The sequence below is a fragment of the Zophobas morio genome, unplaced genomic scaffold (assembly GCF_036711695.1).
Source record: "Zophobas morio isolate AGI-343-1 ecotype UQ-CSIRO unplaced genomic scaffold, CSIRO_AGI_Zmor_V1 ptg000021l, whole genome shotgun sequence".
NCBI lineage: Eukaryota > Metazoa > Arthropoda > Insecta > Coleoptera > Tenebrionidae > Zophobas > Zophobas morio.
The window spans coordinates 11928884-11942116 of record NW_026972126.1 but is presented as its reverse complement, the minus strand read 5'-3'; the positions used below and the strand labels follow the sequence as shown (position 1 = coordinate 11942116).

Sequence of the window (13233 nt, the reverse complement as noted above, 5' to 3'; positions counted from 1 at the left end):
TATAAAAATTTTCTGTATTATTGTATTAATTTTGTTATTATTTATGACAGCATTAGGCGTCAGTACCATCCGTAAAAAGTTGCAGATTATATCATCGGCGTCAGTGCATTTTTGTTGGGTTTTAATCTGGTTAAGATTATTTCGTGAGCTATAAATTTTGAAATGAGTACACTTGTACTGGCGTTCAAGGTACACAGACAGTCTGTCGGTTTTATTCCTGTTATTAACCAGTCACCAATTAAGTTTATTTTTAAACGTAAGAAAATTTTTTGTCGTAGACAGCTCTAATTGCCAATCGGAATCGAACTATGATCAAATACGTCTAGAGAATTTCCATTATTCTATCAGCTAACCTTCAACAAATCGCATTTTAAAAACTCCTTGCTACTTGTAGTTAGGTAACAAAATTTTTCGTATAAATTGGCAACATAGTTGCGAGCATTGCCGATAGTCACGTATTTTTGTATTTTGTATTGTCATTTATTTTTTCACCATCTGATGCAATGTGTATAATAAATATATTTATAATTAAATAAGTTTAAAATAAAAATTCGCATCATATCTTTCATTTTCGATTATATTCTTGAAGTATGATAGATTTAGATCACCATTTGCAAATATTTTATGACTTTCAATAAATTTATAGATACTGACAATAGCTAGAAATATCAATCCAATGATACAGCAAATCTAATATTATAAGCAGATGATAATAGTACTCGTAATTATTTTACCTATACATACGAGTTTATTTTAAATAAAAATTGTTTTAGAGGAAGCTGTGGTCTGAAGTCGTTAATTTAATTGGATTAAAAAATAATGCTATGAACCGGTTTGTGCAGGCACGTAATCACGCTAATAACTTAATCACACAATTAACCAATCACGTGGTCAAATTCAGCCAGTCAGATCCTCGGATTCTAATCCGAATTAAATATTTAATTCGCCTACTCTAAATCGGGCTTAAGTTGTAATACTTTCAGCAAGTCATATCGGATATCCCGGATTTTATTAAAAAAAAGAATAATAATACTAATAATTGGTTTTTGGTCCGTCGACAGATCTCGCAAGTTCGTGGCATGGCGACGTGCTTTCTGTAATCTCGGCATTGTTTAGGCTTTTTCCCACTCCTCTTAAAAAAATGCCGATGACGTCAACCCGTTTAGCCGGAACTTATTCTTAGCTTACTATGTTTACAACCCTTTATCGTTAAAAATGTTCTTGAGAACAGTGGCGGCTCGTCAGGGGGGGCCAGTTAGGCCAGGCCGAGTCTGTCACCGAACTTGTCAATTTGCGATATTCATTTTTATTTTAAACGCAAGAATATAATTTAAAGCTATTTTGAAATCACCTGATTTTACTGTTGTTATTATTTTTTTAATTACAAAAAGCGTTATCTAATTTATTCACTTTCGTTCGGAAGCACAAATCGTGCCGGGAAGTTTGAATATTTTTACTGCGAGGAGCAGCAGCTGAGGCCGGCCGACTACAAGAATAAACGTCGAATAATGTCATATCTGCTATCGCTCTCTGTTTAGCGGAATTAAAGAGAAATAGCTATAAAGACTGATACGTGTCTGATACCCTCTGATTAACGCGCCTGCAGCAGTGATTGGTCAAATGTCTGCTAAAATCGGCCGGCCTTTTGGCAGTACATCAAGTTGTTATAGCGCTATCACCTTCTGTTTGTATAAGTTAGAATGCAATAGCGACGAAACCGTACAATATTCCGTTTCATCACTCCACTTCTGCCGTGCACTTTTCCATGCGGTTCCCCACTACCAGCACCGGCCGGCCGCTGTCTGTATATTGTGAATTTCTGCAGTCTTCACGTGGATGAAATTGGTTTAGGTTTGTTTCTAATTTCAGTAACAATGACAACAGTTAGTAAGAGAATTAGTAACTGATTTAAATTTTGATGCTGTTACACATCTATTAAATAATGACTTTCGACTTTTAACATACGATGATCAATTCCTGGGATATAAAAGAAATGACCCGTTCGGAGCCGCGCATGCAACATTTAATCGAAGCACGGAGCAATAATAACGTCAGCTCCGGTGCAATAGCATGTTAATAATTAATAATTAATACAGCATGGTATGAAAATTATAAATGGCTGACGGGGAGCAAGTCAAAAAACAAACTATTTTGTTGATATTGTTTAATTTTTGAATATGATGTTGACAATAAATTCAAAAAAACTTCAGAAAAAGAGTTTTGCCTCTGGTCGTCTGGTATGATTGACATATTGAGTTACCGTGCTCTTTTGCCATCTTCCTAATTTCTCAACCCTGCTCCTGATGATGCTACTTACGAAAATGTAGAAGCCTCCGAAATTATTTCTGTCTTTAATTTTAATCATATACCTACCATCCACATCAGCAGTTTTTCAGCTTTAAAGCGAATTACAAATTTTACTAGAAACTCCATTAGTCAAAATCGATTATCCAAATTATTCGTTTTAGCAATAGAAAAAGAAGTGCTTACAAACTTAACGGAAGATCAAAAGTTCTATAATCAAGTAATTGACCACTTTGCCAATACAAAACAAAGACGCATTGAATTGGTTTATAAAAATTTCTAATTTACTTTTTTGATTTTGTTTTTTACTAATAAATAGTTGTTGACGTTTCATGTTATATTTTTTGTTAGAATGTGTTACTTTATAACTTGAATGTTATTTTCATTTTTATTTGAGTTTATTGTCGTTATTTTATTATTATAGATGGCTTATACAGCGTGTTATTAAAAGGTACGTACAAAATAAATTCGGCAATTGGTCTCGAAGTATGGGTGCTAAAAGTTAAAAAAAGTTCAGGTAAAAGTGTTCTCCTTTCAGAGATAAAAATTATTAAAATTTATGTCCAAATTCGTTGTACGCCTCTGATAAAAACATCATCTCTCGTTTCTATAGCAACATTTAGTCTTGACAAAACTTTTATTGTTATAGTTGCTAGGATTTATTAAAATTAATTAATTTTACCTATTTATCTTTCAGTAGCGTCTAAAAAGGTTGGATAAGGGTTAATTTTCTTCTTATAATTTTGATAACACAAAATAAGTTTTTCAGACTTCTTAGACCTCGCGAAGAACTGTCAATTTTGTTGTACGTACCTTTCAATAACACCCTGTATTGTATAAGTATATGCTTTACTTTATACCTATTTGAAGAATATTTTTTATTTTGTTTTACCAAGTTGTTAGGACTATATGAATTAACACCATACAGGTAGCAAATTATAGATAATGACTAACTTGAGGTCCCTGGTTCTTGTATTCTATGTCTTAAAACTTTGGGTTACTCACTGCTGGCCGACCCAACCAAAATAGTCACGAGCCGCCACTGCTTGAGAAAAATCAAACATTTGAAATGAGCGTGGAATAAATCCGCTTGCGTAGTTCAGGTATTAATAGGAGCCTCACTGTTTGAATATTTTCATTAGAGTAGCACGACCTTATCTAAATTATTCCTAACAAGCGATGATACTGATCAGACATTGATTGAGTGCGGTACATCTCTTGAGTTTTTATTAGATTCATTTTATCGTACATTTTTTTAATGATAGACACCAGGGTTTACGGTTTTCCATTTTTTTCATCATTATTCGTATTAAATCAGGGATATTTTTTTGATTTTTTTTTATATTTTTCAAAATTCCTAAAGATTATATGTGTGATTTTTACACATCGCATTTTTATGTAACACTACATACAACCAAAATTTGGAAAAAATCACTCTTATTTTAGCAGGTACTAGCCCCGCCCACCCACCCTCTCTTTTCTTAGAGGGTATCTCATTTGCCAAAATCAGTTTTATCTTGGCAAGAACTGATGAAGTAAGCCGGAGGTATTCACGCATTAGGTGCGGCCAGTGTTGCCAATGTTGTTTTTATAAAATTAGGTTTTTTTCGTTATCTACATTGTAAGGAATTTTTTTATTATTTTTTTAGGACTCCCGGTATATGTAAAAAATTTAAGGGGCGTCTTTCTGACATAAAAATAAAACGAAAACTGCATATTAAAATATGTTCAGAAATGTATAATTTTAAAGTTACAGGGTGTTTAATAAAAAAATTAAAACTTTTTACAAATGCAACAAATTGAAATAAAATAAACTTATAGTAATTGTTGAAAATGACTGCCGTTAACTACATGTTTCTATCTCCATTGTGATAATACGATTCATAATTCGCTAACATTTTCAAGGGGTGTTGTGCAAACTAGTGTCCCACAGATAAAAAATCTTAAGAAATCTAAATATATGTCATCAAGTTGAAATTTTTATTAAACACCTTGTAACTTCCCGAACCTCATTTCAACTGTCTTTCATAGCCCTGGACATTTCGTCCGCTTTACTTTCATGGCTTGTACAATGCGAAAATTTTGGTCCCCCATTTGCGTTTGTCTGTCATCTTTCGGTTATTTTTTAATCGCAAAACTACTGGATAGATTTCTGTGGAATTTTGGCTACGCTTTAAGATTATCACCTAGATGATTAAACGCTAACCAAAAGTTATTTGTTCATCCCCACCAATAATTTGATGACGTCATCTCAAAATTTTATAAAATAATACGCTTCTATAGCTGTGTTTTATTTATTTGCCATTACTTTTCACCTGTGACATGTAAATTTTTGTAAAAAAAAAATATAAAAAATCAAAAAAATCTACTCTTATATTAAATCATAAAAATAAAAAATAAAAATTTGAAAAACTCATTTTAGAAAATCCAAAACGATTGTTCTGAAATCTTGCAAATATTTTACGAATATCGTAAACATAGCACATAAACATATATCGCAGAACAAAATTTATATCTGTTCATCCCCTCCAAAAGCGATGACGTTATCTCAAAATTTTGCTAAATATATCATATTTAAAATTTATAAAATAATGTTGTTTGATACATCCAGCGACCTATGAAATTTATAAATGCTCCAGATTTGCCACTTCTTAGTAATGGTAGACTTAATTAACATGATTAATACGTCATCTGCCAGAATAATTATTGATGACATCATTTAAAAATTTTGCAAAGTAAAATCCTACTCAAATTGTATAAAATAATAGGCTTCTATACCTGTGTGTTATTAATCTGCCACTATTTTTTACCTGCGAGATGTAGATTTTTGAAAAATCATAATTTAAAAAAAAAGTGTAAAATGGTAACAATAAAAAAGGAAAATTTGAAAAACTGACTGTTCTGAAACCTTACAAATGCTTTACGAATATCTTGGTATATTGCAGATCAAAATTTATCTGTTTATCACTTCCAAAAATTTGATGACGTTATCTCAAAATTTTGCTAAATATATCATATTTAAAATTTGTAAAATAATGTTGTTTGGTACATCCAGCGACCTGTGAAATTTATAAGTGCTCCAGATTTGCCACTTCTTAGTAATGGTAGACTTAGTTAACATGATTAATACGTCAAATGTCGGAATAATTATTGGTGACGTCGTTTAAAATTTTGCAAAGTATAATCCTACTCAAATTGTATAAAATAATAGGCTTCTATACCTGTGTGTTATTAATCTGCCACTATTTTTTACCTGCGAGATGTATATTTTTGAAAAATCATAATTAAAAAAAAAGTGCAAAATGGTAACAATAAAAAAGGAAAATTTGGAAAACCGTCTTAGAAAATGGAAAGCTGTCTGTTCTGAAACCTCACAAATGCTTTACGAATATTTTGGTATATTGCAGATCAAAATTTATCTGTTTATCACTTCCAAAAATTCGATGACGTTATCTCAAAATTTTTCTAAATAAACCCTATTTAAAATTTGTAAATAATATTATTTCGTGCATCTAGTGACCTGTGAAATTTATAAATGCTCCAGATTTGCCACTTGTAATGGTAGACATAAAAAAGTTTTAATTAACATGATTAATATGTCATCTGTCAGAATAATTATGAAGTATGACATTTGAAATTTCGTCGCAATTAAATTGACGGCATAGTTATCTATACACTTCGTAAGAGGCGGAACAAATTGTGCCAACTTTGATGTACGAATCATTTGCGAAAACTTTGTACACTACCATTAAAAAGTATTTGTACACCAGTAAAATTTTACTGGTATTAATTTTATTATAAAATTTAAATTAGATAACAATGAATGCTATGGATATTTTCTTTAAGATTTTGTTCTTTAAATAGTCAAAAGTTTGATTCAATATGTATGTACAGTCATGCTCACATAAATCCCGTACAACCTCACTTTTACCTTGTGTCAAATTCAATACAAAAGTTTTCAATTAAGCTTCACCCCCCCGTGTTACCACGAATAAAAAAATAACCACAATTGAGATGGGGTGGGTGGGTGGGGTTAATCCTTTGATTTTCTTTTCGTGATGTACATAATCTTTCAACAATAAAACACTTAAAATATTAACTGTTGAATTCGAGGTTAGACTTATGTTTTAAGTATCGTATTGTTGAAAACAAACTCAATATATTAATTAATAATTACATTTTGGGACCCCCGAGAAGGTTTTACATTTTTAAAAAATAGAGTTGGGACCTTATTTGAATTATATTTTTATTTTGAATTCTATTATTATTTTGGCAGATTAGTGCGATAGATTTAGAATCCGAGAAGGTTTCATATTGTTAAAATAAAAATACTCGTTAAGAAAAAGTGAAACTTATAAGACTAGAAAAAAGCTAAATCTAGCCCCGCCTACCTCCTTTTTCCATTTCACTGACTTATTTTATTTATTGTAAAATGGGAATTGAATTATGTTTTGACAAATGGTAGAATCTAGGATTTAAAACAAAGTATAAAGTGGCCCCGCCTATTCACCCTACTCCGTTTCAATCAGTCAATTTTATTGGTTCTGAGATAAATAGAATCTAAGATTGCAATTTTTCTCTTAATAAAATATATTTTTTAGTAAGTTTTATTTTTTCAACTTTGTCGTCAACGTTTATACTTAATTTATTAAGGTGGAGCTTGTGCGAGTGGGAGGAGCATCGGCAATATTGCTTTGTAAATATAATTCTCACCTCTGGTATGTTTATTGAACACCGCCTTAATATTTTCTAGATACTTTGTGCAAATAACTAGTTGACAGTATTAAGAGTAGTCACTAGAACGAAGAGGGGGTGGGTGGGCGGAGAACGAAGAGGTGGTGAGTGGACGGGTCTATTGCTTGCTTATAAAAGACTTGGTATGGAAAAATTAAACTTAGCCCCGCCCACCCACCCGTCCGTTTTTTTTCTGAAATAAGAAATACATTTTCTATACAAGAAATTACTTTTTTATTTTTTTATGTAAAACAGTTACGATTAGCGCTTTTTTACATTTTTCACATCCTATGTTCTATTAATTTCCACTCCCATTCGAGAGAAGAATATACTTAGCCCGCCCACCCACCCCGCCTTGTGTTTTAGTGATTTATTTTATCTGGTCGGAATGAGAGGTCGATCTTATACTAAACAGAACTAAAATCGTTCGAATGAAAACAGCGCGAGTGAGTAGTACTTGCTAAGATAAAACTGCTTTTGGCAAATGACCAGACCCTCTAAGAAAATAAGGGTGGGTGGGTGGGGCTAGTACTTACCAAGATAAGACCAATTTGGACAAATAACACCCTCTAAGAAAATAAAGGGCGGGTGGGTGGGGCTAGTAGTAGTAAAACCGTATGTGCCTAGGTCGCACCTAATTTTTTAGTTTGTTTTGGAATATCTAAAATTTATATTTCCATTTATGTATTGTTATAACTGTGTAGGTATTCCTATATTTCTTATATTTGTATTTCTTAATTTCCTTAAAAATTCGAAAAATATGCTTCCTGTTTGTTAAATGACGTTTAGGTATTGCAGCAGTGCTTAAATTTCTGTTCCAAGTGATTTTGTATTGTACCAAATATTTTTTGTGGTTGTTTTTTTTTAAACACTATCGTTTTCGTTGCAGCTTACATTATTGATTGAAAAAATTAAAAGCCAGTTGAATTGGCCGAGTTACGCGCAGGAAATTCCTCGTCTGTCGCAAGACACTCCAAGCGAAAGTTCCGAAGCTGAATGGTCAGAAGCTGATTCAGCCGAAGAAGGCTGGGAAAGCGGTGAGTACACGAGTCTTGTCCGGCAACCCGTCCAAACTCAAAATTAGAATAAAATAAAAATGAAAAAAACAAATAAATAAACAAAACCCAGTGATGTTACTTATTATTCTAAGTGTCATTCATATTGCTGTTGAGAAAAAAATGTCTATATTACTAATTAAAAAAAAGTATTTATTTCATTAGGAAATTAACTGTTGTATAGTTTTCAAAAAGTAAAAAATGTGTTATATGAATAAGCTGCGAAAAATTGGCTTTGTAATAGAACCGTTTAACCGAATTTACTTAGCAAGGCAGGGTGGTCGTGATTAGCGTGAACGCGTTTCGGACCAGCCTGCAACCTGTACATATTATTTTATAGACGCCTAGATCTGTTTGGTTTCCGAAAAGACTTATTGTTAGAGAAATTTTTCATCGACATATTGTTATGTATGTTATGTCAGTCGAAGTACAACGCTTCCGCAATCCATTTCATCCCCATTTCGTGTTGTCCGTTGTATTAACTTTTATTTTATTCATCATCTGCATGTCTTACTAATCTATGTTTGGGGTTAATCTCATGCAGTCCTGGATGGTGAGACGATGGATCCTCGAGGTGTCGGCTACCGAATCTTATCAGAATGCGAGTTAGCTTCGCAACTAACAACAGCAAGCGGCGACCAACAACCGGAATTGTTGACTGCGTAAACTAAGATCCATGTATAACCGTGCATAATGTACCAGTATTTCTAGATTTCGTTTTCCCGGGCGTCCCTCAAGGCTCACATCTGGGGCCACCTCTATTCATACAAAATAATAATATACCGAGTACAAAGAATGTTCGTTTAGCTGCCGTACTGCCCGTCGCGGGGTACAGTTTATTAAATTGAATGCCGTTTTTTAATATTAATATTGGTGTCAAGGTTAGGGAACAGCGCGTCTACCTCAAAATTATCGTAGGACAATCACATCTCGTTTGCTTAGTGATTTAAATTTAATAAACTGTATTGTGTAAGCTCAAGTTGTAAGATTGTATTTTCCGTTAACGAGACTATTAAAAAATTCGAAAAATTCCCTGTTGGTTGTTCAATTTTTCGTTAGCCTCCGCCCAAGAACGGATTCCAGGTAATTATTTCTGTAATTTGTGCTTGTGCTTTGTGTTTATTTGTGTTGTGTGTACAGTGTTGGGAAATCAGTCTTACTTAAATTTATTTCTAGGGGAGTCCACGTACCTGTGAATGGGAGGCTCGAAGGGCATGCATCGAACAAAACTGTAAATATTGCATGTAACAAAGGGATTGTGTCATTTTTTTATTTTTTTAATCATCCATTCATCCGCTTGCTTTTAATCGAAAGAGTTTAAAATCAGTCAAAACACCTTTTTTTGTTATTATGAGAGTACAAATGCTTTTTTTGATCTCATTTCATTTTATCTTGCCAATGTTAGTACTTTGGTTACCGGTTACGATAAGATTTGCCATTTTTCCCCTAACCCTACACCTCCCTAACGTTTAGGGAAATTTAGAAATGAACGACACTAACCACTAGCGAACCGAATTGCCAGTACAACGTGAAGACTGAGTTAATGAAAATATAACTACGAAAAATTAAATTCGATTCAAAAGTATACGATTTTCTTGCTGAGACTTCAGTTCTAACTTTCCCTAATTTTATTGTAAATTACAAAGTTTCTCTCTTCCCTAGAAAAGGCTGTTAAATTATTTTGTTAAGACCAATTTGTATGCTCGAATTGAATTTAGTGTATAGTTGTTTTTTCCAATGTATTTTTTACATTTTAGGAAGTACCTTTTTATAAGTTAAACTAGGAACTTTTTTTTTGTTTCGACAATAGAAACAGGAGTGTACTTACGTACTTTTGTTAATGTTTTAACTGATTTTAATTGTTGTTTTTACTGAAATCTCAACCCAGTGTTATAATTTTCAAAATTATTTTAAACTACTTAACGTGGTACCAACCAGTTCATGTGAAATTCTATTGTAAGGTTCAAAGAAAGAAAACAAACGTGACTGCTTCATTATTTAAGCAAATTGAACGAAATAAAATAAACCACTATTTTTATATATAAAATACATAATTATATGGTTATTATAGTTTTTATATTGATATTTGCTTATTGTGATGTGATCCAGATTAACATTATATTTTTTAAGTTAGATCTGAAAGCACTGCTGAATGGACAACTTTGGTAGTGTCATATGTTAAAATCAATAAAAGCTTTAAAAAAAAGTGTATCCGCTTATTAAAAACCCTGAATCCTACTTTAACAACTACCGCCCTCTACCGCGTCCACGCTGGAAGTTACCCCGACCTCTGCCCCCGGAGCTCCCCTTACCCTTAGGCGGGGGACTCTTCGGCCGCAGCGCCTCAATCCGCTCCGTACACCCCGTAGTTATATTGTTATTAACAAAATAACTACTATACAAATCAGGATTAAAATTCGAATTCGTCAACTCAGGCCCGATCGTCAACCAACCAGGTCTGATCGTACTATCTCGTCCAAAAATGTGCAACCGGCGCCGCCCCAAACAAAAATGTTCAATAATGTGAAAAATCTCCACTGGCTTCTCCAAACTCCCGTACTCGTTTTCTTCAGAAATGATCAAGTCAATGTCCACGTTTGCATGAATAAAATCACCGTCGGTACTCCGTCGCACTGTGCCCTTTATCCCCATGAGACAATGCTCTTTAGTCCTTTGAAACACTGCTTTAGGGTCCAAATTCTTCGAATGTCCAGGATTCTTAATATTCGTTCTGATCCAACAAATATCCTCACACCTGAAATTATAATCAATAAAATCTGCGTTAATGGAGCGTCAATATCACCTTCGAAAGCCCCATTTTCTGAGACACACGCGCCCCATGTCCAACCCGTCCGAGCTGCCACACCACAAAAACACGAAGCTCCGCTGCGCCGCCACCTCGCCCACGTCCAAATTCATAATTTGGTCCCACGACCAAAACTGCATGTTCGTGGCCCCCATGGTCCTCTGGTACTCCTCCAGCGGCGGCTCGATCAAAATCACGTCAAACTTGCAATTTATATTCTTTAGGTCGTACGACGACAGGTCGCACTTGAGGTACATGGGAGGATTGGCAGTCTGCGCGATGAGTTCGTCCTTGAGTTTGATTAGTTCGCGCAATTTTGGGTACTCCTCGAACCGGTCGGCTAGCCCCACGTCGCGGATGAAGTTCTGGGGTCTCTGGCCGGTGTCCACGAAGTGCTGGCAGTAGTCGTTGTGGGGGTTCGAGGACTGCGTTCCTTTCAAGAACGTGGACGAGTCCCGGTACACCAGTTCGTTGGGGGTGTCTTTCTTGTAGTCGTATTTGTCGTTCTCGCTGTTGGGCTGGTCGGTTCGCCGTTTTGGCGCTTCGGAGGCGGTGCCGAGGACCTGGCGGAGCTCTTCGGCGCCGGAGACTCCCAACTGAAAGGAGGTGTGAGGAACGTAACCTATAAGTTTTTAACTTACTGTTTGGGCGAGGAGCTGCTTGCGTTTTCGCGATTTTTCGCGGAGGTGCTTTAAGACTTCGCCCATGGTGGTTGCTGGGGTGGTCAGCTGGTTTTGTTCATGTTGTTTGGTTTGAACGACAACAAAGTTACGAGGAGCAACAATTTGACAGGTGACAGGGTTAGTGAGCATGCGTGCTAGGTTCGGGTCGTAGCGGGAAATTTGAAATGTTGGGTTTATTTTAGGTCATGAATTTGATTAAGACTCTAGGATTCGGATTTAACTTTCACTGAGGATACCTTGTCGAAACACAAACGTTAAACGAAAAGTTGAGAGTGAAAGCTAGCAAGGTTAGTTGCTTTATTAAAATATATATTTTATTTTTATATATATTATTTTTTATTTTATTTTTGTTAGACCGGGTCACTGTCGCCTAGAGTTATGCAACTCAATATACAGTATTTCGAAATTTGGAAATCAGTTATGCGGAAATCAGATTTCTAATTTCGTGCGTATGCGATGTCAGTTTAAATGTTCTGATAAACAATCATATGAGTAAAAGAATTTTATTAAATGGTGTGCAGTGAATTTTCTTTTTTGTTAGGTTAACACTGCATAAAACCCACAATATTATATGTGATAGATGAGTTATTTTAGAGTTCCAGCGACATTATATGTACAGAGGACATAGAGAAGCGTCATAGTTTAAATTAAATGACGGTTGAGGACTTCTCGACTTATGCTGGCAACAGTGTTTGTTTCTAACTATGAATAAAATTAACTAGAAAAAATGTCATAATATTTTTAACGACGCGTTTTACTTTAGACAAATTGGCACTAGATTTACCAGAATATTACAAGCTGCTTACTGTTTCCTTCACTTTAATTCAGGTCACACGAATTACAGTTCGTCGCCTGAGAACTCGTTTGATCTACAGACCAGAGCGCAGTCAGGCCAATGTCGACTCTAAGCGTTCGGAAACGATTTGATTTATAAGTCATGATCCGCGATCTGATACACATTCTAACCGGTTTCGAGCATAATTTCTGCTGTTTCAACTTTCGAATTCTCAGTTTTTCGAAATTTTAGTTTGGGGACTTTTCAGTTTACTATTTATTTTTCAATTTTTGGATTTTACAATTTCTCAATTTTTCAATTTCTTGGTTTTCAGTTTTTCTCTTCAATTTTACGATTTTTAAATATTTCGATTTTTCAATTTTTGACTTTTATAAACTCTTTATTTGTAGATTTTTTAATTAATTGATTTTTTAGGTTTTGTGGTCTATCAATTTTTCTAATTTTTCAGGTTTCGATTTTTCAACTTCCCTTTTTTGATTTTTCGATGTCTCAATTTTTCAACTTTATAATTTCTCAGTATTTGGAGATTTCAATTTTTGGGACTTTTCAGTTTACTTATTATTCAATTTTTCGATCTTACGATTTTGTAGGTTTTTGATTTTTCAATTTTTCGATTTTTTTAAGGTTTCGATATTTCGACGTCACTTTTTTTATTTTTCGATTTCTCAATTTTTCGATTCTTTAGATTCTCAGTTTTTGGATATTTCAGTTTTGGGATTTTTCAGTTTTTCGATTCGTCAGTTTTTCTTTCATTTTTTAGTTTTTGGATATTTCAGTTTTGGGATTTTTCAATATTTCTGTTCTTCGACTTTTCCATTTTTGACTTCTGGATTTTTCGATGTGTCGACTTTTTAC

At 34.0% G+C, this 13233-nt stretch overlaps 2 protein-coding genes across 3 annotated transcripts in view; one reads left to right on the top strand and one right to left on the bottom strand.

Moving 5' to 3' along the window:
- Window positions 1-10091, top strand: part of LOC135133058 (phosphatidylinositol 3,4,5-trisphosphate 3-phosphatase and dual-specificity protein phosphatase PTEN) — a 62000-nt gene extending 51909 nt beyond the window's left edge. The window contains exons 5-6 of one of the 2 annotated variants that reach the window (XM_064061310.1): window positions 7928-8075; window positions 9270-10091. In XM_064061310.1, the coding sequence (XP_063917380.1) occupies window positions 7928-8075; window positions 9270-9289 (168 nt within the window). In that variant the 3' untranslated portion in view covers window positions 9290-10091. Of the gene's footprint in view, window positions 1-7927; window positions 8076-8637; window positions 9123-9269 lie in introns of those variants that run through there. The other variant, XM_064061309.1, reaches the window with a different exon arrangement.
- A 56-nt stretch (window positions 10092-10147) lies between these two features.
- LOC135133061 (N6-adenosine-methyltransferase non-catalytic subunit) lies at window positions 10148-11710 on the bottom strand. The gene is made up of 3 exons (XM_064061312.1): window positions 11541-11710; window positions 10897-11495; window positions 10148-10848 (listed from the first exon to the last, which is right to left on the bottom strand). Exons 1-3 carry the CDS (start codon window positions 11604-11606, stop codon window positions 10341-10343), a joined length of 1173 nt encoding a protein of 390 aa, XP_063917382.1. The 5' UTR covers window positions 11607-11710; the 3' UTR covers window positions 10148-10340.
- Between the last annotated feature and the right edge of the window lie 1523 nt (window positions 11711-13233).